The sequence below is a fragment of the Heloderma suspectum genome, chromosome 2, assembly GCF_057233095.1.
Source record: "Heloderma suspectum isolate Gila_16-S chromosome 2, 16-S_ref, whole genome shotgun sequence".
Lineage (NCBI taxonomy): Eukaryota > Metazoa > Chordata > Lepidosauria > Squamata > Helodermatidae > Heloderma > Heloderma suspectum.
The window spans coordinates 203,201,413-203,225,874 of record NC_139459.1 but is presented as its reverse complement, the minus strand read 5'-3'; the positions used below and the strand labels follow the sequence as shown (position 1 = coordinate 203,225,874).

Genomic DNA, 24,462 nt, shown 5'->3' with positions numbered 1-24,462 from the left:
CTGCTCCAACCCAATGGCTTCTTCTTCCCAGGCTGTGGTTATAGCAGAACACAGTTACACGCAGCCATGAAAGTGGATTTACATTTAAATAGTGCATTATCTCTGATCTTTTAAAAAGTGGGATAAAGTTCAAAAACTGCTGGATGTGCCCTGGAGGTTGATGACATGGTGAAAGGGACCTGCAAACTTCCGTGAGTGACCCACCACAAGTGCATGATAAAAGCCTCATGTGAAGGAGCCCTCAGAATGGGGAATAGGGGAAGAGATCACCAAGACTAAGGCATCTACACAGACGTACAATATGAGCAGTACCATGCGAAGGAACTGCTATGCAGTATTAAGAGAGCAGGGTTGGTGCAGTCACCCCACCCCCCCTGCAGATCTGCATTGTAAGGGGCTATTGTGTACACGTTCCAAGAGCTCTGCCGCTGTGCAGAGATGATAGGTTTCTACTGGCATTTCATACAGCAATATAGAGCTGTTGCTGCCCATGGGACATACATTCAATTTTGTAGTTTTATGTAGTGCTTCATGCTGTAGCCTGGCAGGCAGAACCAGGGCCCCCCAAAGAGTAATCAGAGCTGCTTCAATAGATGTGAACAATGGCATTCCGCTGCTGTAGGCATCTGTTGGATAGTGCTCATGGGAGTGTGTGTATGTGTTTGTCTGTCTGTCTCTCTCTCACACAGAGAGAGAGAGAGAGAGTTTTCAGTACCCAGAGCAGTTTTGGAACAGTTTTCAAGGATTAAATAAATAAATCATAATTTAACACATGAAAGGATGAGTATTTATCCTTTATCCATAAAGGATAAATACTTATTTATCCATAGGAGGCAAGCACTCCTATGGTCTTTTAAGATTATACATTTTGTGTCCCGTCCAATATAGTGTGAGCTGACTTCGACTTGCACAGCAGGACTTCCCATCCTCTGCACTTCTCTCTGCAAAACCTGTGTCTGGGTTGCTGTGCCTGGATAATGGCAAATAATTTGAATAACTGGGATGTTTCAATACTAGGGACTTAGATATTTTGTTGCAGAAGTCACAAAAGGGAACGCTTTCTTTCAAAATTGTAATGATTAAATGGCCATCTTCCTTCAATATTTGTTATACATTTAAAGCTAGATATTCAATAAGGTATATATCAGTTGATGGTATCAAGTGAATTCAGTGGACAAATGTAAAATGCCAGGATTTAGCTTAAAATGTGGATTTTGTTGACCCGAGTGCTTTATCCCCACTATTGCACACTAATCCCCAATTCTAAACATGTTTTCTCAGAAGTATTTCCATTATTTCAATGAATTTTACTTCCAGGTAGATATGTGTAGGATTGAAGTCTAATATGCAATTAGCTTTGCCACAAGACAACATACATTCAAGTGTTGCTAATGAAGAGCATGTACTTTGCTTGGCAAAAGTGCTTCTGACCATGCAGTTTCCATTGCTTCTAAGCTTCTTTGATCAATGCTTTAATGCTCCTTAATTCCAAGTGGGGGAAAAGTACACTAATATTAAAATATGGTAATCGGTGACTCACGTCAGTGGTGATGGAAAATATTGTGAGGCTTCATACTACATTGTAGTAAGGTGCTGATGTGCTAAATCTTCACCATACGTCAGCAGAATATACTGGAATGTATAAGAGTACTTCCCTCCATATAAGATAATAGGTAGCGCCTGCACAGTGGAATTCCATGGGTTAAATCCAATATTAGTTCTACTTGGAGCAAACCCATTGAAATGAATGGTTCTTCTCTAAGTAGAAATATAATTGGTTTTAACCCTGTGTGCGCATGTTCCTGCAGAGCTTGGGAACATGCCCAAAGTTCACACATGCAGTGTGCTGGAACTGGATTGCATCTGGTTTTATTGGATAGCTCAAGGGGTGCTTCCCGACAGAGGGTTCCTAGCATGAATCATTAGAAGACATTGTGAAGCTATTCCATCTTTTCTTCCTTGATGGCTTTTCCATGATAAGGAAAAGGATGGAAGAAGCAGTGGGAAAATACAGGCGGGTTATGAGGGGAAGACATAATTATCTGGAGCCCCTATAAAATTGCATGACTGAGGCAGGTTGGTGGTGTGATAAAAGCCTCATCTGGAAGCACCCTAAAATAAAAACAGATATACCCAGCTGTAACTGGACTTATGTTTCAAAGAGTTTGAAGCTTGAAATCTGTCGGTTACTCACTAGTATTTCACTGTTACTCCATAGATGGTTTGATTTACATAATCTCTAAAATCTGAGCTGTGTATTATTAAAATAATGAAGGTGTATTGTTATTATAAAGTATAATGTGTCATTCAGCATAATACTATAGAATTCTGTTGGAAAATTCTTGACAAGGTAAGTAAACTTTTGAGATGTTCCTTAATCCTTCCTCTCTTTTCCAGGAAATCTTCTAAATTAATTTTAGAAGATGTTTGTCTCTAGCAAAGCCTGCAGCCCTGCACCTTCTTGCCTAGTTCACGTCACAAAAATATCCCAGCTTCCAAGCATCCCTGTGCTATGGTTTCCTTCAACTTAGCCTTCTTATACCTTCCTTGGCTGGTTTAACTTAATTCTCTTTAACAGTAATTCCTCATAGCTAGTTGGCTTCTCGCTTTTTGGCTTTTGCTAGAAAGATGTTTTTTCCCTAGGCTCTTCCCTTTTATTAAAATCTAGATTGAATTAATAGAAAACCCCAACTTCTTGAACTTTTTCAGATATGTCAATGGAAGATGTTCGAGAATATGAGAAAAATATGCATGAAAAAACCAACATTAAAGTTTGCAATCAACATTCATCTCCTGTGGATGAAATAGAGAGCCATGCCAAAGGAAGTGTATGTAGCTGTCTTTAAAAAATATTGCCCATCGTCTCCTAGGGCAAACAATGGCCAAAAATATTGGGCTGTAGGTCAGATTCTGCATAACAATGATTCCTTTGGGAACAGGCTTCATCACTGCAAAGCATCATCCTGAATTCCTTTTGCGTGCCATTTTCTCAGTGGAGATGTGGAAGGGCCAACACAAGCATTTGAATGTGTGCAGCCACATATAATTTGAGTGGTGAGACCACAGTAGAATCATGCATTTTGTTCAAATATACAGACTTCTCTGAAAGGGAGGGGAAATCCCATTCTTTCTGTTCTGAGCCTGCTGCGGACAGTGCTGATTGGGTGATGCCCCATGATGCCAGAAGGCCACATCCTCTTCAAAGCAGTTTTCATATTTTTTTAAAAGTCTGGGTTCTGTGTGTATTTTAAATAAGGCAAGGAAGAAATGCTCAGTTGCACTTTTAATGCACTTTTAAAGAAATGCACTTTTAATGCACTTTTTTTAAAAGAAATGCACTTTTAAAAAGGCAGCCATGACAACTGGATCAATATTTGATTTGCTGATTACATCTGCCCCTTGTATTCTGAATGCAAAATGAAACCAGGCTGGCCCACTGGTAATGATGTGTTGCGACTCTTGTTTTTGGTTTTTTGGTATGTCTGTATACACCTTTAGGGCGCAATGCTATGCATGTTGGACAGAAAAAAGTCCTACAACACCATGGTTGGCTGGGGAATGCTGGGAGTTGCAAGAGTTTTTTTTCTGTAAAAACATGCATAGAACTGCTCCCTAGATATATTGACCAATATCTCCCATGGGAAATAAAAATGTCAGATTACAGTTACTTGGATGCACCAGGTGGCAATTTTACATCCCAGCTCTCTCTGCCAATTGGCACAGATGTCAAGGGCTCCTTGGAGGGCTCTCAGTCTAATCCCGTAGCCAAGTCCAGACACAGACAAAGGGATTCTTTTCAAAGCTTTATTCTTCTTTTACAACTTAACAGCTCTACAGGTAGCAACTAGATCTGAGCAGCAGCATCCCTATGCCCTAAGTTAGAACAGTTGGTCCCCGTTTGAAGGGCAATTACTGGCAGACCCCTGAATATAAGGACTAGGGAGAATCCCTCCCCTTTTCCCTTGGATCTTCTGGGCGCAACCATTCTTTGAGCGCGAACCATTTGGCGCTGCTCTCTGCGTCTGCACTGCGCATCCCCCCCAGTCTGCTATCTGTGCTGAGTCACTCCCTGGACTGCTTTCTAAACTAGGAATGTGGCTGGGAAGAATCTCCGTCAGCTGTTGGTCCTGGGAAAACAGGAGCGCGCTCCTCTCCCGAAGGAGCGACTGCTCTTCCTCAGCATCAGAACTACTCTGGGATTCTATGGGCTCAGTGTCCACCCTGACATCAGAGTTCTACAGGAGCTGTGCTAGTACCATCCTTTTTACCAATGTCTATGGTCTATTTATATCAGAATCGGGCAGTGCACACCCTGACCCAGTAATTTTCTCCAGGAATAGACTGCACATTCTTTTGTGCCTATGGATAGCCTGTTATTATTTGGCACCTTTGTGCACAAGAGATCCATGTGGCCAGATCTCTGGAATGGTGCACAGACCTTTGGCTTGGTTGCTTCAGTGCCATAGGAATGTCTCAACAGCAAACAGAAGAGAGCAGAGCAGGTGCAATGAGCTCAAGGGAGTAAAAGCTTTGCTGTTAGGAACAGGCCATGAATGCTCTACTTCATAAATGGTTGAACTGACATCAGTGGCAATTCATGATCAGGGGACTGGAAACTTAAGTCCTACGAGGAAAGATGGAAGGAACTGGATATGTTTTGCTTTGAGAAGAGAAGACTAAGGGGGGATATGATAGCACTATTCAAGTACTTACAGGGTTGTCACTCAGAAGAGGGCTGCAACCTGTGTTCTACCACAACCTGTGTTATACCGCAACCTGTGTTCTACCATCCAAGACTGTAGGAATAACAGGCTTAAGTTACAGGAGGACAGATTTCGCTTGAACATCAGGAAAGATGTCCTAACCATCAGAGCAGTCAGACAATGGAACCGACTGCCTAGGGAGGTAGTGTGCTCTCCATTGGTGGAGGTATTCAAGCAGAGACTGGACAGTCTTCTGTCAGGGAGTCTTTAAACTGGAATCCAGCACTGAGCAGGGGGTTGGACTTGATGGCCTAAATAGCCCCTTCCAACTTTTATGATTCTATGTGAAAGATGAAGTATGTTCACACACAGCCCAGTGTAGCTAGCTACCCAGCTCCACTTTTAACTGTTAGAACAATGGATTTCCATTCCCACACTACTGTGCTGCATTGTATGTACCCAAAACTCTTCTACCTTTTGCCATCATGTGGTTTGGCATCACTTCAGCCATTAATGTCATGTTATTGGGAAGCTTCATGGATCACTGCCTTGTTGTGACGAAGGGGCTTGCATAACTCAGTGAAGCCATAAGCTATGCCGTGCAGGGCCACCCAAGACGGACAGGTCATGGCGGAGAGTTCTGACAAAATGTGGTCCACTGGAGAAGGAAATGGCAACCCACTCCAGTATTCTTGCCAAGAAAACCCCATGGAACGTATCACAAGGCTAAAAGATATGATGCCGGAAGATGAGCCCCTCAGGTCGGAAGGTCTCCAATATACTACTGGGGAAGAGCAGAGGGAATTTCCAAGTAGCGCCAAAAAGAGTGAAGCGGCTGGGCCAAAGCCAAAAGGACCCTCAGCTGTGGATGTGTCTGGTGGTGAAAAGAAAGTCCGATGTGTCAGGAGCGACCTGGCGGCCTCTTTCAGTAGACTCCAATAGCCAACTCAAGACACAGACGGAAGGTTTCTTTTCAAGGCTTTTACAACTTAATGACTCTTTCAGATGCTAATCACCAGCGACTAAGCAAGGAATAGCAGAGTGGCCTATGCGCCGAGTAGGCAGTTGATCCCTGTTTGAAGGAGAGTCACTTGAAGACCCTGAACGTATGGGCTAGGGAGAGATCCTCCCTCTTTCCCTTGGATCCACGGGAGGCGGCCGTTGCTTGCGCGCCAAACGGGCGCTACGCCCCCTTTCTGCGCCCTCCATTGCTCATCGCTCTTTGCATCTGCGTCGAGTGTCCAGGAAGCCCCCCTCCCGCCCTTGCTCACTGCCAGGGTCACTATCTATCTCAGGAATGCTGGCAGGAGGAATCTCTGCCAGCTGCTGTGCCTGTGAGGGATGAGCTGGCTCCTCTCCCACGGATTGCTGATCCTCCTCAGAATCAGAACTGCTCTGGGGTTCTATCGGCTCAGTTTCCACCCTGACATCATCCCCGCTCCCATGAGGCCCCCCCTCATGCTCTTCCCCGGGGCCCCGGGTTTGTGGGGGTACAGCTGGTGGAAACGCCTCAGCAGCAACAGAGCATGCACATTTTCCACGGGTTCCCAGGTTTGCTCATCTGGCCTGTACCCCTTCCAGTCCACTAGATATTGCAGGCAGCCATGAGAAAGGCGGGAGTCCAGAATCTCCGCGACCTCAAACTCATCCTCCCCCTCCACCAGCACTGGCGGTGGGGGGGAACCGACCGAGAGATGAGGGTCGCCAGAAACCAGGGGGGACAGCAAGGACTGATGAAAAACAGGATGGATCTTCATGGAGGGGGGGAGAGCCAGGCGAAAAGCAACAGGGTTAACCTGGGCCATAATCTGGAAAGGCCCCATGCGGTGAGACACGAGCTTCCTTGCGGGTGAGTGAGAGGGGAGGTATTGGGTGGACAACCAAAACCAGTCCCCCAGTTGCAGAGACGGACCCGGCTGGTGACGCCGGTCTGCAGAGGCCTTGTAGGCTGTCTTGGCTTGCTCGAGGGAGTCCCTTAAGAGGTGGTGTACTGCTCGCAACTCCTCTAAAAAGTCATGATCTGCTGGCACCAAAGAGGGAGCTAAGGTGGACAGGAAAGCCTTGGGGTGGTAACTAGAATTGGCAAAAAATTGAGTTCGGTGGGTGGAAGCATGGCAGGCATTGTTATAAGCAAATTCTGCGACAGGCAGCAAGGAAAACTAGTCATCTTGCTGGTACTTGACGTAACAGCGCAAATATTGCTCCAGAATTGCTTTGGTGCGCTCAGTCTGACCGTCTGTCTGTGGATGGTGGGCGGAGGAAAGACGGAGCGTCACATGGAGAAGCCCAAGTAGCTTCCTCCAGAAATGGGCAGTGAATTGGGCCCCCCTATCCGAAATGAGACCCTCGGGCCATCCGTGGAGCTGGAAAACATGCACCAAAAACAGCTCTGCTGTCTCCCTGGCTGTGGGCAACCCAGAGCAGGGGATGAAATGGGCCATCTTAGAAAACAAATCCACCACCACCAGAATGGTGGTCTTACCATGTGAGGGAGGCAAGTCAGTGATGAAGTAAAGGGAGAGCAGTTTCCAAGGTCCTGAGGGGGTAGGCAGGGGGTGAAGCAGCCTGTGGGCTTGCCTGAGGGGGCCTTTGCCCGCTGGCAGGTTGGCCAGGAGGCGACATAGGTCTTGACGTCCCAACACACACGAGGCCACCAAAAATCCCGCATCACTCCATGCAGGGTCTTGGCGAAGCCAAAATGCCCAGCGGTGGGGGAGTTGTGGCACTGATGGAGGACCTTCTCGCAGAGGGGTCTAGAAGGCACATAGACCCGACTGGAATGGTAAATCAGGCCACCTCACAAAGAGAAGGGGGTAGAGTGGTGGGGGGCAGAGGCTAGCCCCAATTCCTCCACTTTTGTGCAGACAAAAGCATCCTGAGCCTGTGCAAAGTGAAGGAGCTCCTCCCAAGAGTGAGGCACCGCAGCTGCCACCAGGCTCTGGGGGGGAAGAATCAGAGGGGAGGGGATTTCCCTCACCCCCTGGCTGGAGGTCTGGCTTACGAGAAAGAGCATCTGCTTGTAGGTTGTCGGAGGCCTTCACATGGCAAATCTTAAGGTGGAACCAGGAAAAAAAAGTGACCACCTAATCTGCCTCTGGTTTAAGGCATGGGCTGTCTGAAGATGTTCCAGGTTGCGATGGTTGGCTCTAACTTCAACTGGGTGCTATGCCCCCTCCAGCAGATGACGCCAGGTCTCCAAAGCGGACTTCATGGCCAACAGTTCCTTGTTCCAGATGGTATAATTCCTCTCAGACATGTTCAGCTTCCTGGAGTGGTAGGCGCAGGGTTGCAACCCGCCGCCCACCCAATCTGGCTGAAAAAGCACCGCCCCCACCGCAAAGTCAGAGGCATCAGTTTGCACCACAAAAGGCTTCCTCGGGTCGGGATGTAACAGGATCGGCTCAGAACTAAAAAGCTTCTTAAGTTCCTCGAAAGCCTGTTGGGCAGATGCCATCCAATGAAAAGGAGATTTCCTGCCCTTAAGGAGGTCCGTGAGAGGAGATGTCAGCCGAGCAAAGCTGGGCAGGAACTTTCTGTAGAAATTAGCAAACCCCAGAAAACATTGCAAGTCCTTCTTGGTGGATGGAGCCTGCCAGGAGAGGACAGCCTGGACCTTTGCAGGATCCATCCTGATACCATCAGCTGAGATAATGTAGCCAAGATAGTCCAAAGAGGTTAGGTCAAATGCACATTTCTCCAGCTTGGCATAAAGATGGTGCTCACGGAGGTGCTGGAGGACGGCAGAGACATGGTGCTGATGGGCATGGGGGTCCTCAGAAAATATAAGTAAATCATCGAGATACACAATGACGAAAGTGTCCAAATAGTCCCGGAAGATGGCGTTCATAAAACGCGAAAACATGGGGGGGCGCAGGTGAGCCCAAACGGCATCACTAGGTATTCATACGCTCCGTACCGAGTGCCGAAACAGGTCTTCCACTCATCTCCCTCCCAGATGCGAATCAGATTGTAGGCGCCACGCAGGTCCAACTTTGTGAAAAACCTGGCTGCCCCAGGCGCTCCAGCATCTCAGGGACCAGGGGGAGGGAGTACTTGTCAGGGATCGAGACCGAATTGAGCGCTCTATAGTCATGCACCGGGCGGAGTTCTCCAGATTTCTTGGCCACAAAGATGGTAGGGGTGCAAGCGGGGGAGGAGGAAGGGCGAATGAAGCCACGTTTGAGGTTTGTGTCCAAAAACTCTCACAGAGCTCGAAGTTCCAGCTCCGACATCGAATGCAGTCATCCAGCAGGGATGGTCGCCCCCGGAATGAGGTTAATGGCACAGTCAAATGGGCGGTGGAGGGGGAGCTGGTCGGCCTCCTTCTTGTCGAAAACATCCCGAAAAGCTGCATACTTCTCTGGGAGGATCACTGTTGCTGAAAAACTGCCAGAAGCAGACAAGGAAGGGGAGGAAAGGGTTAAGGTCTGGACTGGGACTGGCGCCTTGATCGGGAGGCAATGCTCCCGGCAGTAGGGAGACGCAAACTCCACTTGCTGAAGCTCCCAAGAAATCTGAGGATTATGCTTAGAGAGCCGGGAAACACCCAGCACGATTGGGTATTGGGGAACCTTGGCCAAGTGAAACTGAATCTGCTCAACGTGGGACTGGGCGCGCAGAGTGAGCGGAGCTGTAATCCGGGTCACCGTGCCCGAAGAAAGAGGATGCCCATCGATGGTCTCCACTGCCAAGGGGGCAGGAAGAGGCAGGGTAGGAATCTTGTGGAAGAGGGCGAAGGTTTCATCCATGAAACTGGTCGTAGCCCCCGAGTCCACTAAAGCCAGGGCCTCCACCCCACCCCACTGGGAGGAGCAGAGGTGAACATGCAATAGCAGATGGGAAGGTGGGGGGGTTGCAGAAGGCACCCAGGTGTGGAACCGACCCCCACACTGGAGGCCCCCAACAGGCTTGGGGGGCGGCCTAGTCGGGCATGGGGGCAAGGAGGAGGAGGGGGAGAAAGGAGAGGAGGGGGAGGCAGAGGAGGTGCGGGTCTAGTGCGGCAGATTTTGGCGAAATGTCCCAGCTTTCCACAACGAAAGCATCAGCGCTCAGTGCACCGCCGATCTAGTTCCTCTGGCGGCAGTGGGGCTCGGGTAACTCCCAGCTGCATCGGGGTCTCCTCCACCCCCACTGAAGGGGTGGGGGAGGGGCAGGAAACGTGGGGGAATGGGAGGAGGGAAATCTCTGCCCCCGGCGCCCCGCCGGGTCTGCTGACGGCCCTCCAGCTGACTGTCTATCTGGAGGCAGGTCTGGATGAGGTCCTCCAAAGTAGGCGGGCTAGGCGTGCGCGCCAACTCGTCCAAGATCTCATCATTCAAACCGTCCAAAAACTGAGCCACCAGCGCAGCATCGTTCCACTGTAAATCCTGCCTCAGCAAGCGAACAGTTGTCGCATAGCTGGAAACTGAGTCCTTGCCCTGCCTGAGGCGGCGAATCTCCTGAGAAGCCATCTGTGTGTGCAGGGGGTCACCGAAAAATCTGGCCATTGCTGTCATGAAACCTTGATAGTCCCCGAGCAGGGGGTCATTAGCGAGAAGAAGTCCCAAAGCCCATTTAGCTGCCACGCCTGAAAGTAGGTTAATGATGAAGCCCACACGAACCTGTTCCGTCAGGAAATCCTCAGGTTGAAGGCGCATGTACAGCTCCATTTGGGCCTGGAAAATCTGAAAAGGTGCTTTCTCTCCAGAAAACTTCTCTGGCAAAGCCACTGGGCACTTGCGGCAGGGGGGAATCGGAGGTGGTGGGGGTTGAACCGCAGCTTGTAGATTCTGTACGGCAGTCGTCAGTTGAGCCACTTGATCACGGAGAATCTGGTTCTCTTGCGCCAGAGCTTGCACTGCCGGGTCCCTGGCACCTTCCATTCGGCAGTAGGCGAAGAGAGAGAGAGAAAAGAAAAAAAGAAAAAAAAGAGGAATGGGGATCAAGCTGTCAGGAGTGCCCTGGCGGCCTCTTTCAGTAAACTCCAATAGCCAACTCAAGACACAGACGGAAGGTTTCTTTTCAAGGCTTTAATCCTTTTACAACTTAATGACTCTTTCAGATGCTAATCACCAGCGACTAAGCAAGGAACAGCAGAGTGGCCTATGTGCTGAGTAGGCAGCTGATACCCGTTTGAAGGAGAGTCACTTGAAGACCCTGAACTTATGGGCTAGGGAGAGATCCTCCCTCTTTCCCTTGGATCCACGGGAGGCAGCCGTTGCTTGCATGCCAAACGGGCGCTACGCCCCCTTTCTGCGCCCTCCATCGCTCATCGCTCTTTGCGTCTGCGTCGAGTGTCCAGCAAGCCCCCCTCCCACACTTGCTCACTGCCAGGGTCACTATCTATGTCAGGAATGCCAGCAGGAGGAACCTCTGCCAGCTGCTGTGCCTGTGAGGGATGAGCTGGCTCCTCTCCCACGGCTTGCTGATCCTCCTCAGAATCAGAACTGCTCTGGGGTTCTGTCGGCTCAGTTTCCATCCTGACATGATGCTGTAAAGAACAATATTGTTTAGGAACCTGGAATGTAAGATCAATGAATCAAGGTAAGCTGGAGGTGGTCAAACATGAGATGGCAAGATTGAACATCGACATCTTGGGAATCAGCGAACTAAAATGGACAAGCACAGGCAAATTTAATTCAGGTGACCATTATATCTACTACTGTGGGCAAGAATCCCTTAGAAGAAATGGAGTAGCACTCATAGTCAATAAAAGGGTAGGAAAAGCAGTACTGGGGTACAATCTCAAAAACGACAGAATGATCTCATTACGAATCCAAGGCAAACCATTCAACATCACAGTAATTCAAGTCTATGCCCCAACTACTGAAGTCGAAGAAGCTGAGGTTGATCGGTTCTATGAAGACCTACAACACCTTCTAGAACTAACACCAAAAAAAGATGTCCTCTTCATCATAGGGGATTGGAATGCTAAAGTAGGAAGTCAAGAAATCACCGGGATAACAGGCAAGCATGGCCTTGGTGTACAAAATGAAGCAGGACAAAGGCTAAGAGAGTTTTGCCTAGGGATGGGGGAGAATTTCTCCCCGAAACTTCGGGGGGCCGAGTGCCAACGCATTCAGTCCTCCGAAGGTTCGGGGAGAAATTCTCCATCCCCCCACCCCACCCCCCGGGATGGGACTTAGCTTTTACGAATGTCGCTCCCGGCGGCGGGTCCCAGCGGCGGTTCGGCAGGTCTTTGTCAAGGGCGGGGGCAAACAGCGTTGCCCTTATTTTCGCCGTAGTCTACGTAAATCTTTACATAGACTACAGGGACCAAATCAGGAACGCGAATGGCGGCTCCCTATGGGGGCCACCATTAGCGTACGCGCTTTTTTTTTTTTCCCAAAGTCACCCGTGATAGGCTACATGACGATTAACGTAGCCTATCACGGCTGACTTTGCAGATCTAGCCGTGATAGGCTATGTAGATCGTTACGTAGCCTATCATGGGGCTTTTTTTTTTTTTTACTTTTCTTTTGAAGTTCGCGGCCGGGGAGACGGGGCGCTTCTCCCCGGCTTGAATTTCGGCCGGGCGAGGTGGGAAGCCTCCCCCCCGGCCTGAATTTCGGCCGGGCTAGGCGGGAAGACACCCCCCCACACATGAACTTCGGGGGGAGAAGCGAAGTGCCTCCCCCCCACCGCGAAAAAAGCTGCGGGACAAGGTAAGTCCCTTTCGTACATCCCTAGTTTTGCCAAGAGAACACGCTGATCATAGCAAACACTCTTTTCCAACAGCACAAGAGGCGACTCTACACAGTCTCCTGGAGCTGACTGTGGCTCAGATCATGAGCTGCTTCTTGCAAAATTTCAGCTTAAATTGAAGAACGTAGGGAAAACCACCAAACCATTCAGGTATGACCTAAGTCATATCCCTTATGAATATACAGTGAAAGTGAGGAATAGATTTAAGGGGTTAGACCTGATAGACAGAGTGCCTGAGGAACTATGGACAGAGGTCCATAACATTGTTCAGGAGGCAGCAACTCAATCCATCCCAAAGAAAAAGAAATGCAAGAAAGCCAAGTGGCTCTCTGATGAGGCTTTACAAGTAGCTGAGGAAAGAAGAGAAGTGAAAAGGAAGGGAGAAAGGGGAAGATGTATCCAACTGAATGCAGAGTTCCAGAAAATAGCAAGGAGAGACAAGAAGACCTTCTTAAATGAACAATGCAAAGAAGTCGAGGAAAACAATAGAATGGGAAAGACTATAGATCCTTTCAAGAAAATCGGAGATATCAGGGGAACGTTTTGTGCAAAGACAGGCATGATAAAGGACAAAGAAGGCAGGGACCTAACAGAAGCAGATGAGATTAAGAAGAGGTGGAAAGAATACACAGACGAACTATACAGGAAAGATCTGAATGTCCCTGATAGTCATGATAGTGCGGTCACTGAACTTGAGCCAGAAATCCTAGAGAGTGAAGTCAAGTGGGCCTTAGGAAGCATTACTAACAACAAAGCTAGCAGACATGACAGTATTCCAGCTGAGCTATTTAAGATCCTAAAAGATGATGCTGTTAAAGTGCTGCACTCAATATGCCAACACATTTGGAAACACTCAACAGTGGCCACAAAACTGGAAAAGGTCAATTTACATTCGAATTCCAAAGAAGGGCAACGCCAAAGAGTGTTCAAAGTACCGTACAATTGCGCTCATTTCACATGCCAGCAAGATGATGCTCAAAATCCTACAAGCTAGGCTTCAGCAGCATGTGAACCGAGAACTACCAGAAGTACAAGCGGGGTTTCGAAGAGGCAGAGGAACTAGAGATCAAATTGCCAACCTTCGTTGGATCATGGAGAAAGCAAGAGAATTCCAGAAAAACGTCTATTTCTGCTTCATTGACTACACTAAAGCCTTTGATTGTGTGGATCACAACAAACTGTGGCAAATTCTTAAAGAGGTGGGAGTACCAGACCACCTTACCTGTCTCCTGAGAAACCTGTACGAGGGTCAAGAAGCAACAGTAAGAACCAGACATGGAACAACTGATTGGTTCAAAATTGGGAAAGGAGTACAACAAGGCTGCATATTGTCACCCTGCTTATTTAACTTATATGCAGAGTACATCATGAGAAATGCCAGGTTGGATGAATGACAGGTCGGAATCAAGATTGCCGGGAGAATTACCAACAACCTCAGATACACAGATGATACCACCCTAATGGCAGAAAGCGAAGAGGATCTAAAGAGCCTCTTGTTGAGGGTGAAAGTGGAGAGTGCAAAAGCTGGTTTGAAACTCAACATTAAAAAAACTAAGATCATGGCATCTGGCCCCATCACTTCCTGGCATATAGAAGGGGAAGAAATGGAAGCAGTGACAGATTTGATTTTCTTGGGCTCCAAGATCACTGCAGACGGTGACTGTAGCCATGAAATTAAAAGACACTTGCTCCTTGGGAGGCTATGGCACACCTAGACAGTAAAGTAATAAGCAGAGACATCACCTTGCCGACAAAGGTTCGTATAATCAAAGCTATGGTTTTCCCAGTAGTAATGTATCGCTGTGAGAGCTGGACTATAAGGAAGGCTGAGCGCCGAAGAATGGATGCTTTCGAACTGTGGTGCTGGAGAAGTCTCTTACGAGTGCCCTGGACTGCAAGGAGGTCAAATCAGTCCATCCTAAAGGAAATCAACCCTGACTGCTCATTGGAAGGACAGATACTGAAGCTCAAATATTTTGGCCACCTAATGCGAAGACAAAACTCACTGGAAAAGACCCTGATGCCGGGAAAGATTGAAGGCAAAAGGAGAAGGGGACGGCAGAGGATGAGATGGCTAGATAGCATCACCGATGCAATGAATATGAACTTGAGCACACTCTGGGAGAGAGCAGAGGACAGGAAGGCCTGGCGTGCTATGGTCCATGCGGTCATGAAGAGTCGGACACAACTTAACGACTGAACAACAACAACAACATTGGGAAGCTACTGGCAGTGCTGTCTCCAGGTCTTTGAGGGCCCTTGGACAAGATGCCTTCAATGGCCCCCCTCCCTCAGTGAGTCTACTTTCATCAACAGCTGCTATTGCTCCTCATCCTCTTTCTCATCATGGCTACCACTTGCTTGCTTGACAGGCAGAGAGCCAGCGAGCAAGCAGGCCGCGGCATCTGCTCTTCCTCATCACCACCACCATTGTCTGGGCCAGAGTGAGAGGGTGGTGAACAAGCAAGTTGCAATGGCAAAGAGGAGGAGCAACTCTAGGGGCTCTTGTCAGTGGGCTTCTGCTGGGGTGTGGGCCCTGGGCAGATGCCCAACCATGCCTACCCTTAACACCAGCCCTGGCTACTGGAAGCCTCATAATATTAATATGACGCCAGTCGTGTCTTCAAATCTTTTCCAGTACCTCTTCTGAAGTAATTAGAAGGCTTTCTAATTAGAGTTTTGATAGGTTCTGAGCCATTTGAGTGTAACTGGTGGATATTTTCAAGCAGCTGTTAACAATTTGTTTGGTATTTCTGTTCAGCATCTATATCTCTACATCGCTTGAGCTCCTCTTACTTTCCTTTATGTGAGTCCATACTCACAGAAGAAAAGCTGAAACTGAAACCAAGCTGTGTTTTGCCTTTGGTAAACAAACCCTTTCCTGGCATTCAAAACACTAACCTGGATTTGATATGGGGCGTGCAAATCTCAAATGTCCTTTTGCTGAACCCATCTTGAATTTTGAATTGGTAACGGGAAATAACCAAGAAGAATTGTGCTTCGGAATTTTCTTGGGCCGAGGGGGAGAGACTTTGTTTATAGTAACGTAACTCTGCCCTCCAGTGGAATTGTGCAGTAGTGTCTAACTGATGTTTTATTATATTTCTGAATGAAAATCCAAGGCTTCACTCTTAAAGGTAGTGAATATTATTTGGCCTGGTTGCATTTGGGTTCTGTAACAGCCATTACTTAACAGTGCAATTCCTTCAGGTTTATTATGCTCACCAGCTGAATTTTAAGACATTCCTGACTGTTGTCAGTATGTTGGAAAAAACAACATTGGATTTTTTTCAACTATTGATTCTTCTTACTTGAAGTGGGTATCAATCTCTGACCTGGTTCACACATAACAAGAAACCACCATGGGTGACATTCTCTGTGGGACTTGTTGTTGCGGCAGCCACCATCATTTTGAATATTTGGGGCATGACAGGGTCACACCGTAGCTTCTCATTATGTGTGAACCCAGTGAGGATGGTTGTTGGGGTGGTTGACAAGCCACCCGCAACCCCACAACACTCCATGGATTCTGGGTAAGTTGTCAACCACCCCAAAAACCCATCCTCGCCAGATTCACACATATCAAGAAGCTATGGCACGCCCCTACCATGCCCCTAATATTCACAATGGCGGCCGCTGTGACAACAAGCCCTGCGGGAAATTCACCCATGTTACAAGCAAACTGGACCAGAGTGTAATCTTTGAGCTCACTTTGGAGCACATTTTGGCTTCTCGTTACATGCGAACTGGGCCGGAATGTAATCTTTGAACTCATTTTGGTGTAAGGAGTGCGACCAAATGGGCTTTGCGTTTCCTTTCAGTGCTTTACTTATGCTGATTTAAGTGTTTAATGATTCATGAATGAACAACTCCAACAGAGATGTGAAAAATTTCTGAAGTGCTATGGTTTCATTCATAATAATCTCAGCATCTTTCTGGTGGTGGTTGGTCTCATAATTTTCTGTATGAACATGCTATATGCTGGTCCCTAAGAGAAATGTACTTATACGCCTCTTAAGAATAACCCTTTCTGAAAATTATATATGTGAGAGGTAAGAATAATTATAATCATAATAGTTGCTGCTGCTGCTGCTGAGGTTTGATAAACTTATGTCCAGGCTGCTGGTGGTGGTGGGGCAGGGGGGCTCACAATCACATGATGAAATGCTCTCAGGAAAAAAGAATCCTACACACAATAAAATAGCATGTCGGGTTTTAGCTAGTCTAAAATCCTTCTCTATGACATCTAATTTTTTTTAGTATACATTGGGTTTTAAAAAAAAAATGAAAGGACATTCGATCATGTGAACCTCCACCTCCAGTCTGAAGTGGCACGGTGCCTGCACAGTGGAACAATAAATGAAGTGGTATAATTCTACTTCTTTTGAAACCAGCAGCAGCTTTACAACTGACTTTAATTGGAATTAGATCTATTTGGTAAAGATTTAAGTATTTAAAAGTGTGTTCTATTTGTCTTAAAAGACATGGTGCTGGATGAAGATTTAGTCATACTTATAGACCCATGAAAATCAATCAAAACTTAAGTCCCATTGATTTCAGTGGGGCTACTCTAAGTATGACTAAATCTGCATCCAACCCCCAATGTTCTTTGAAAGGAATTTAACAGATGCACTATGTCATGCAAATAAATGTGGGGGTGCTTCAGTAATGAAGCTTGCCTCATAATACAGGAAACTACTCTGAGTTATACAACATTCTGATCCTAAAAAATTATATTGGAATATTTGTGTGCAGCTCCATCATAACATATCTATAAGGGAGCTCACATCAGTTGTTTTATAAACCCTATCTTAACACCTATTTGCTGAAGCAAAGAGCTTTAGAATCTGTCCACTAGATTAAGGGAACTGTAGTAGAAGTAAAGAAATAATTAATGGTTTGCCTGTGTTGGATTATAATTCAAGGCCTGATGCAGCTTCCATTTTTATGCACGTTTTATCCTTTTGAGTGAGGACAAACCAGGATATAAACATTGATAGAAGAAACCCAAAATGGACCGAAACAGATGTCTTAATTTTGGTGCCAACATGAGAAATGACTTACTTTTAAGTCCCAGATGTTCAATATACTTTGGGTGGTCAGCAACCCTAAGTATGAGATGAATGGTGATGTCTGAAATATGGCCCTTGAAATTTCAGTGGCCAGTTCTGATAATGATGGCCAAAGTTCCCTTAACTTTGGAGTTCTAAGACATACATATTCATACTAGGACGGGAATCCATCTTTAGGACTAGCACCTGAACAAAAATTGCAATTGAAATAAACTTGTGCAAAGTTCTAACATTAATCCATCTTTCTTTTCTTCTCACTGAAGACATGACTATGGATGAAGTCCGAGAGTTTGAACGAGCAACTCAGGAAGCTACCAACAAGAAAATTGGGATCTTCCCTCCTGCAATATCAATCTCTAATGTCTCCCTCCCTTCTTCAATCCGCGGTGCTCCTTCTAGTGCTCCATCTACACCTCTATCCACAGATGCACCTGAATTCTTAGCAGTTCCCAAAGACCGGCCGCGGAAAAAATCTGCCCCAGAAACTCTTACGCTGCCAGATCCAGACAAAAAAGCTCTCTAATCCCAGCATGTTTTCGTATGACAAGCCATGACTGACAGAATAGCATTTGCAATGCTCATGGTTGTTGTTTTATTTAAACAAATTTTTATTGGTCTGGAAGTATGCCTCCCACACAACCACACACACACCCTACTCAGGCTTGTCCCTTAAACTAGTTATCTAAATGCATGCAAGAACATAGTTCATGTGCTCTGATTCCCAAACTAAAGCTCTAAGCCATATGACAGATGTTGCTATCATCACAAAATGAAATCGCTTGCAAAATCACTCTCTTCGTAGCATCTGTAATAAACAAAAGATATTCTCATATATAGAATAACAGCATTTATGACTGAAGATGTTATAGGAAATTTATCAAGCTGGTAAGGACATCTTGAGAGAATGAGATCCTATTTAGAGACAGGTTCAAATGACAACATTTCTCATTTCAAACCATTATATCTCAATTTCCAAAATCCTTTTTACTCTCAGGCCAAGTGCACCTTAAAGTAAACCTTTGAACTGCTATTCGCTGATCAACACTTGAATACCAATAGTAATTATTCAGATTCCTGTTTTACTGAATACAACTCAGGATTTTGGGGTATAGCTAATGCACACTTTAAGCTTTTCAGAATTAAAGAACCAGTGTGCTATAGCTCTGGCTGTAAGTCATTATACTTATTTTGAGACCCTTGAACTATTTGTATCTTCCACAAAATTTGTAACTCCTTTTTATTGTGTGCTGTTGTATAGCTTTTCTGTGTTGGTATTTGAGAGTCTTTTTGCAGGGAGAAAAATGGAAATACAAGCAATGAAATAGCCTACAACGCCTAAATGAAATGAGGATATCCAAACCTGAGGCTGACATTATTAATTCATAACTCAATGATTGATTCAGCCCCTCAGAATTCCTATGAAACCTGCTAAAAGACCTGATCCAAAATCCCCTTAAAGCTCAAAGGAAAAATTCAATCCATTTTTCACAAGATTGTGAGCAGGCATTAAGCTATTCTAGGCTATAAAGTTTCCCCTTCTGCTAATGATAGAGAAGAAAGCTCAGCAACTGATTTAATGTTTTGCAGAAAGATGGCTGTGTTAGTCTGTTGCAGCAAAAACAACACAGAGTCTTGTGGCAGTTTAAAGACTAGCACATCGTATTATATGTTAATTATGATAAAATGTGGTAGACTTTAAGATGCCACAGGACTCTCTGTTCATTTGAAAGATCTCTTCAATAGGCACAAGAGAATGTGCCTATGTAGAGTAGGGGTTGTGGAATCATGGCAGACCCAGCGACAAATCAAGTTTTCTGAGGGGTGTTGCCTGACATCTTGTTATCAACCCACTTCTCCCTCCTCAGCTTGTGAGAGAAATAGACATCAATACTGGGGAAAAAATAGCAGCAGCACGGAGGCAAACAGGAAAGGCAATCTCTTAAGCCTGCTCATTTCCCTTCCTCTATCTTGTATATCACATGTGACAGTGGGCCTCTTCAGATCTAGGCAAAAACAACGGATTATTTTAACTGGTAGTGCCTGGTTTGTTTTATTCTGGCACCAGAGGCAGGAGAACAATGGGAAAAAATAACAGAACACAGTAGTATAGATTCATTATGTGTTTTAAAATCTCTCCCAAAATGGGCACTGAGAAGCAAAAACCCTGTAGGAAGTTCTCCCCTTGGCTTACAGTACTGTCAGTGAGTTGGGAAACATACCACTTGTTCAGCTGTCTGAGTTAACAGTTATGAGCAGCCTGGAGTAAGGGGAACAATCAATATATGCCCCAAAACTGGATGTCTAGGTCAGAGACCATCTCCCATGCTGGGGATAAGGGGAAATCCCATGACAAGACAATAATACAGTGGGAGGCCGAGTCCTGAATAAAATTCTGAAAAGAGGTCTGAAGAGCTATACATCTTCAGCAAAACTGATGGTGGGGTATATAAGCCTTTGTCCTGTTCAACGGTATAAGAAGCCCAGTTTCAGCTCTCAGTATATGGACCAGCAGGAGATAATTGGCCAGTTCAAACGATCACCTTAAATGACGGTGGGTTGCAGTGTATGCTGGGAGCCATTTTGAATATTCAAATCCTGACATGGGGATGCCATCGTTTGTCATGTCATCCAAACCCAGGCAGCAGGGGTTGTTTGAGAGTTAAACAAGCCTCAAATAGCCAATGGTCTATTTGAACTACATCATAAAGCATGGCGATTCCCCACTAGGGGTTGAATATTCAAAATGGCCACTGGTACGCACTGCAACCCACCGTGACACATTTAAGTCATGATGTGCTGCGGTGATCGTGCAAACCTAATCAGTGACTGTGACTGCAGATTACTAAATTCAAAGGAGAAAAGGAGACCTTGTGTTGCGCCCTGGGTACTCATAAGCCCCCAAACTCGGAGGCTTATGAGTATCCTATGCAGAGAGGGAGGCATCTTGTGATGGGTGATTTTAGGGGAGGCTTCAGGGATAGGGAGAGAAGGAGGTTGGGGCAGCCATAGGAAAGATCATAGGACTGCTGCCCCGGTCTCCTCCCCTCCCCTGGGAATGCCCCTTCTCCCCATCACTGTGCTCCATTTTATGAGTGTGGAGAAGCAGCCATCGTGGTTCTCTCCACGCCGGCTACGATGGGGAGGGGGCAGGTAGTATGGTTTCCTGCCTCTGAGCTCGGAGCCAGAAAACAGAAAAATCCTATGTCCCACAGATGCTGTCTAGGGGACATAGGATTGCTCCCTTAGCTACCTACATTTAACAAATTGATAGAGAAGTCTCCATCTAGGCTTTGTTTTACAGAGCGGAACAGCACTACGAAAGTAACGTAGAGATCTTCTAAGCCTGGGCTTCCAGAAGCAAAACAGCCTGCTGTCCTCTTCCTGAGCTGTTACTTTCATGCTAAATATTCTTTCCAACAGGGAAGGTAGAATTTAAGAGTGTTCTTTTGGCTATGGTGAACAAGGAGAATTACAGTATCTATTGCACCCTGTCATATAGTTGGGAAAGAGATAAGAACTCACTGGCCTGTTACCCTTCCATCAGCCTTCAATTTCATGAATTACAGTTGTTTCCCCATGTTACAATTTAAAAAAACAACCAGGAGACCTTTCCTGACATAACTGTCCTACCATCATCCAATTGTTGAGGGTGTAACTGAGGACAAAACTGTGTATAATCCTTAACCATTTCCTTTCGCTAATGTTCTTAGTAACTAGCCCTTTCCGAGCTATATCAGGTCTTGCTGAGTGGTGAATGTGTCATGAACTTGTAGTGAAATTATACCCTTGTACTCAGAGGCATATAGAAATATACATACAGACCTCAGGGTGTTAAAACTGTCTTTGAGTAATGGAAAATAAGTTGGTGGATACATTCCTAGCAAGCATGGTAGCATGATTCAAATCCCCCACCAACTTTCAAGTGGTTTTTGTTTGTATAGTTAGATACAAAGGTGAATATTTAGAGGGGTAGTTTTCATCATGGAAGGTTGGGGTGTGATGGGAAAGTAGAATGCACTATGTAGATTTGAAAGCTTCAGAAACTCAGTAGTTCTAATTCAGTACTTCATACACCCACCACTTAACTTCATGCCTTTTCTCAGTTATTGTTCATGTTCTCATTTTCCCCAATACTCTGATGTTCTGTGTAATATCTTTTTTCTTATTATTGCAAGCTGTTTTGTTTTATTTTGCTTTTGTTGTGTAAACCCTACCCTGAATCAGCATGTGGCTATAGTTAACAGACATGTGTACTACTACCAATTTAATTGTGACAATTTCTCTAGGCATAGAAATATATGTTGCTCTCCTCCTTTAGAATGTTTGGACAAATCAATGACAAGACATTAAACAGCTGTATTGTGTTGGTTTATTTTTAACTTGTCTCACTTCCTACCATATTATATCTACTTTGGCTTGGGAATAAGATCAGGCATTTGTGTAAATGAATAAACATATCTTAAGAAGATGCTAGTTAAAAGACTGCGTAATGCAAACCAGAAACAGAGGAAGACAATAGCATTGCGATGGAAAACTAATGGACTTTTCTACGATACCTCCTCCACTTAATGCTCTAGCTATAAGCATTTGTTCAACTAGATGTGCTATCAAAATTTGGTGCTTAATGAATAGACACAAAAAGTTTGATTCTACTGCATGTCTAAGTGATAGCTAGCACAATCCATATCTGCCTCCTGCACTCTTATCTTTATACTGGTGGGCTAACAGAAATAAAAATGTTACATTTGGGGGGGAACAGACATGACAATATATCCTATGCTTTTCAGGGACTGCACTAGAGTCCTCTGTCATAATCTGTTTCCCCCCAATGCTTTTGCCATTAGGTTATCAAATTTTTAACAAATTTTTATTTTCTTCTTTGTCATGCTATGACATCTGTGTTAAAATATTTCCAGCACAGGAATAAGTAAATTAAATTCCTAGCATATTTTTGTTGCACTAATATGTCTTTTATACAAAAAAAAAGTTTGGCTGGGTTTCACTGCTGATTTGTCTGAATTAATTTGTACAAAATCTGCTGTATATTTTTAGGGGTGTTTGTGCGGAACAGACAGATATGTGGATGTTTGTATTATTTGTTTTGTGGAACAAAGTGGCACTCTCTTTAAAGTATGGTGCAGCAAAGCAAAACTGAAGTATTATTACATTACAGTTGCGTAGTTCCTTTGCCCCTTTTTTCCATTAGCAAGTTGTATATGTTGAAGCACTGCTAGGGGAGATACATTAAGAGGTGCATGTTCTGAAGCCAAAAATAACCTTTCCTACCCATAAGGTAGATTCTTGAAATTGTCATCTTTAAACTCCCAATCTTGACATCATACTCGGACAAAGTATTAATTGAAGTAAGAAAATCTTATTTAAAGCTGTACCTTGAGAGTCTCAGTAATGGATCTCAGCATTTCCTATAAGAAACACTGCTGTGCATGCATCAATTACATTTGCAGGATAATGTGTGGATGATATACAGCTGTCTTTAAAAATCCATGTACACATATCAGGAAACTTTCATTGGACCCAAGGGTGTTTAAAGACTATGTTATCAACATGTGTTTGCTACGGGAAATACCATTATACACATACAAATTGTGTTTGTCAAATAACATGTCAAGTCGTTCTAAGATAAAGTTGAGTCCTGTTGCTCTTCACACCTGAGTAGACATAACTCCTGCTATTTTATACCATTGACTTCATGCTTCCATATTAAATCTACATAATCTTCCAGGCTGTGGCCCTCAGACAGTTTATTCCAGGATAAGACTACTGGTGCTCCTCCGAACGAGACGGCTTTGGAAATTTCATATTCAGTCTCCCTTATTCAGATTTCTATTTAGTAGATGATGTTTCATCATTTAAAAGCTTTGCTAATGTGAGAACGGAAAACAAATGTTTTGTTTTAATTTGAACAGTAATGAGAGCTACACTCATGTAATAACACTTTGGCTTTGATCAAAAGGTGCTCCTGTACAAGCAGAAGGTTTTCACTGATTCCCCCTTCCCACTACAGCCCTCCATAGCATATCCCCTATTCTTCTCCAGGTCCCCAGGATGATATGGGAGCTGAAGTGGTAAGGAGGGATAGGAAGGCCCCATTGGGGAAACAATTGCTTTCATGCAGGTTTGGATCCAGGCTATTGTGGTTTGCTGCACTGAAACTTTAAAACAAATCAAAGGTATTCACTTAAATACATCAGATGAATTCATATTAGCTAATAAATGCATTAGGGGTGGACACATGAACTTGTCAATAGGAACTTGCCAACTGTCATTATTCAGAGTTAATTTAGATATCTTGTTTCATAAAGGCTTGAAGCTGAACTACTCTTCATTGTTTTTCCCCCTTGTGTGGACAGCATGGTCTTTGAATTACAGTCGTCTCTGATTTTTGAATGTTACTTATAGAAATGAGTTTTTATTTCATTTCTGTGCCAATCCTTGTGACTTTGAATGTTGTGTATAATATTAGTGTTTTTGCTGTTAGGGTTAGTGTTATGTTGGTTAGATGAGCTAGTTCCATGAAAGAAGGACCAAGTGCCACAGTTTAAACAATACAAGGCTAAGTCTCATAGTTACCATGCACACCACTTAATTGTTGCTTTTTCAGTTATTTATTATTGTTTTTAAAAAAGCCTTTTCTTACATTCTGTTGTAAATAAACTACAGATCAATCTTTCCAAGGCTATTTGTTTTCTTTCTTTGAATTCATGCAACAAGACCCAGATCTATCTACATAGATGAATTTTCTCTCTTCAAATCTGGTCTATCAAAGCCTGAACTATGTGAGGTAATACCAGTTTAACAACATTATAGAACATCCAAGGGCGATGATCTGGGAAACACAAATGAGAGGGGGCTATTGTACTCAGGTCCCACTTGTGGGTTTCTCACAAGCAGCTGGTTCTGTGTGAACAGAATGCTGGACTAGATGGACCCTTGGCATGGCTCTCATGTTCAATGAACATTTTCACTAATATTTGGGCACCACC

At 45.0% G+C, this 24,462-nt stretch overlaps 1 protein-coding gene across 1 annotated transcript in view; it reads left to right on the top strand.

Annotated features, from left to right (window-relative positions):
- PITPNC1 (phosphatidylinositol transfer protein cytoplasmic 1) overlaps nt 1–24,148 on the top strand; it is a 198,374-nt gene extending 174,226 nt beyond the window's left edge. Inside the window, exon 9 of the mRNA XM_084837463.1 lies at nt 17,722–24,148. Coding sequence (XP_084693589.1) covers nt 17,722–17,981 — 260 coding nt within the window. The 3' untranslated portion in view covers nt 17,982–24,148. The remainder of the gene's footprint in view (nt 1–17,721) is intronic.
- The last annotated feature ends 314 nt before the right edge of the window (nt 24,149–24,462 follow it).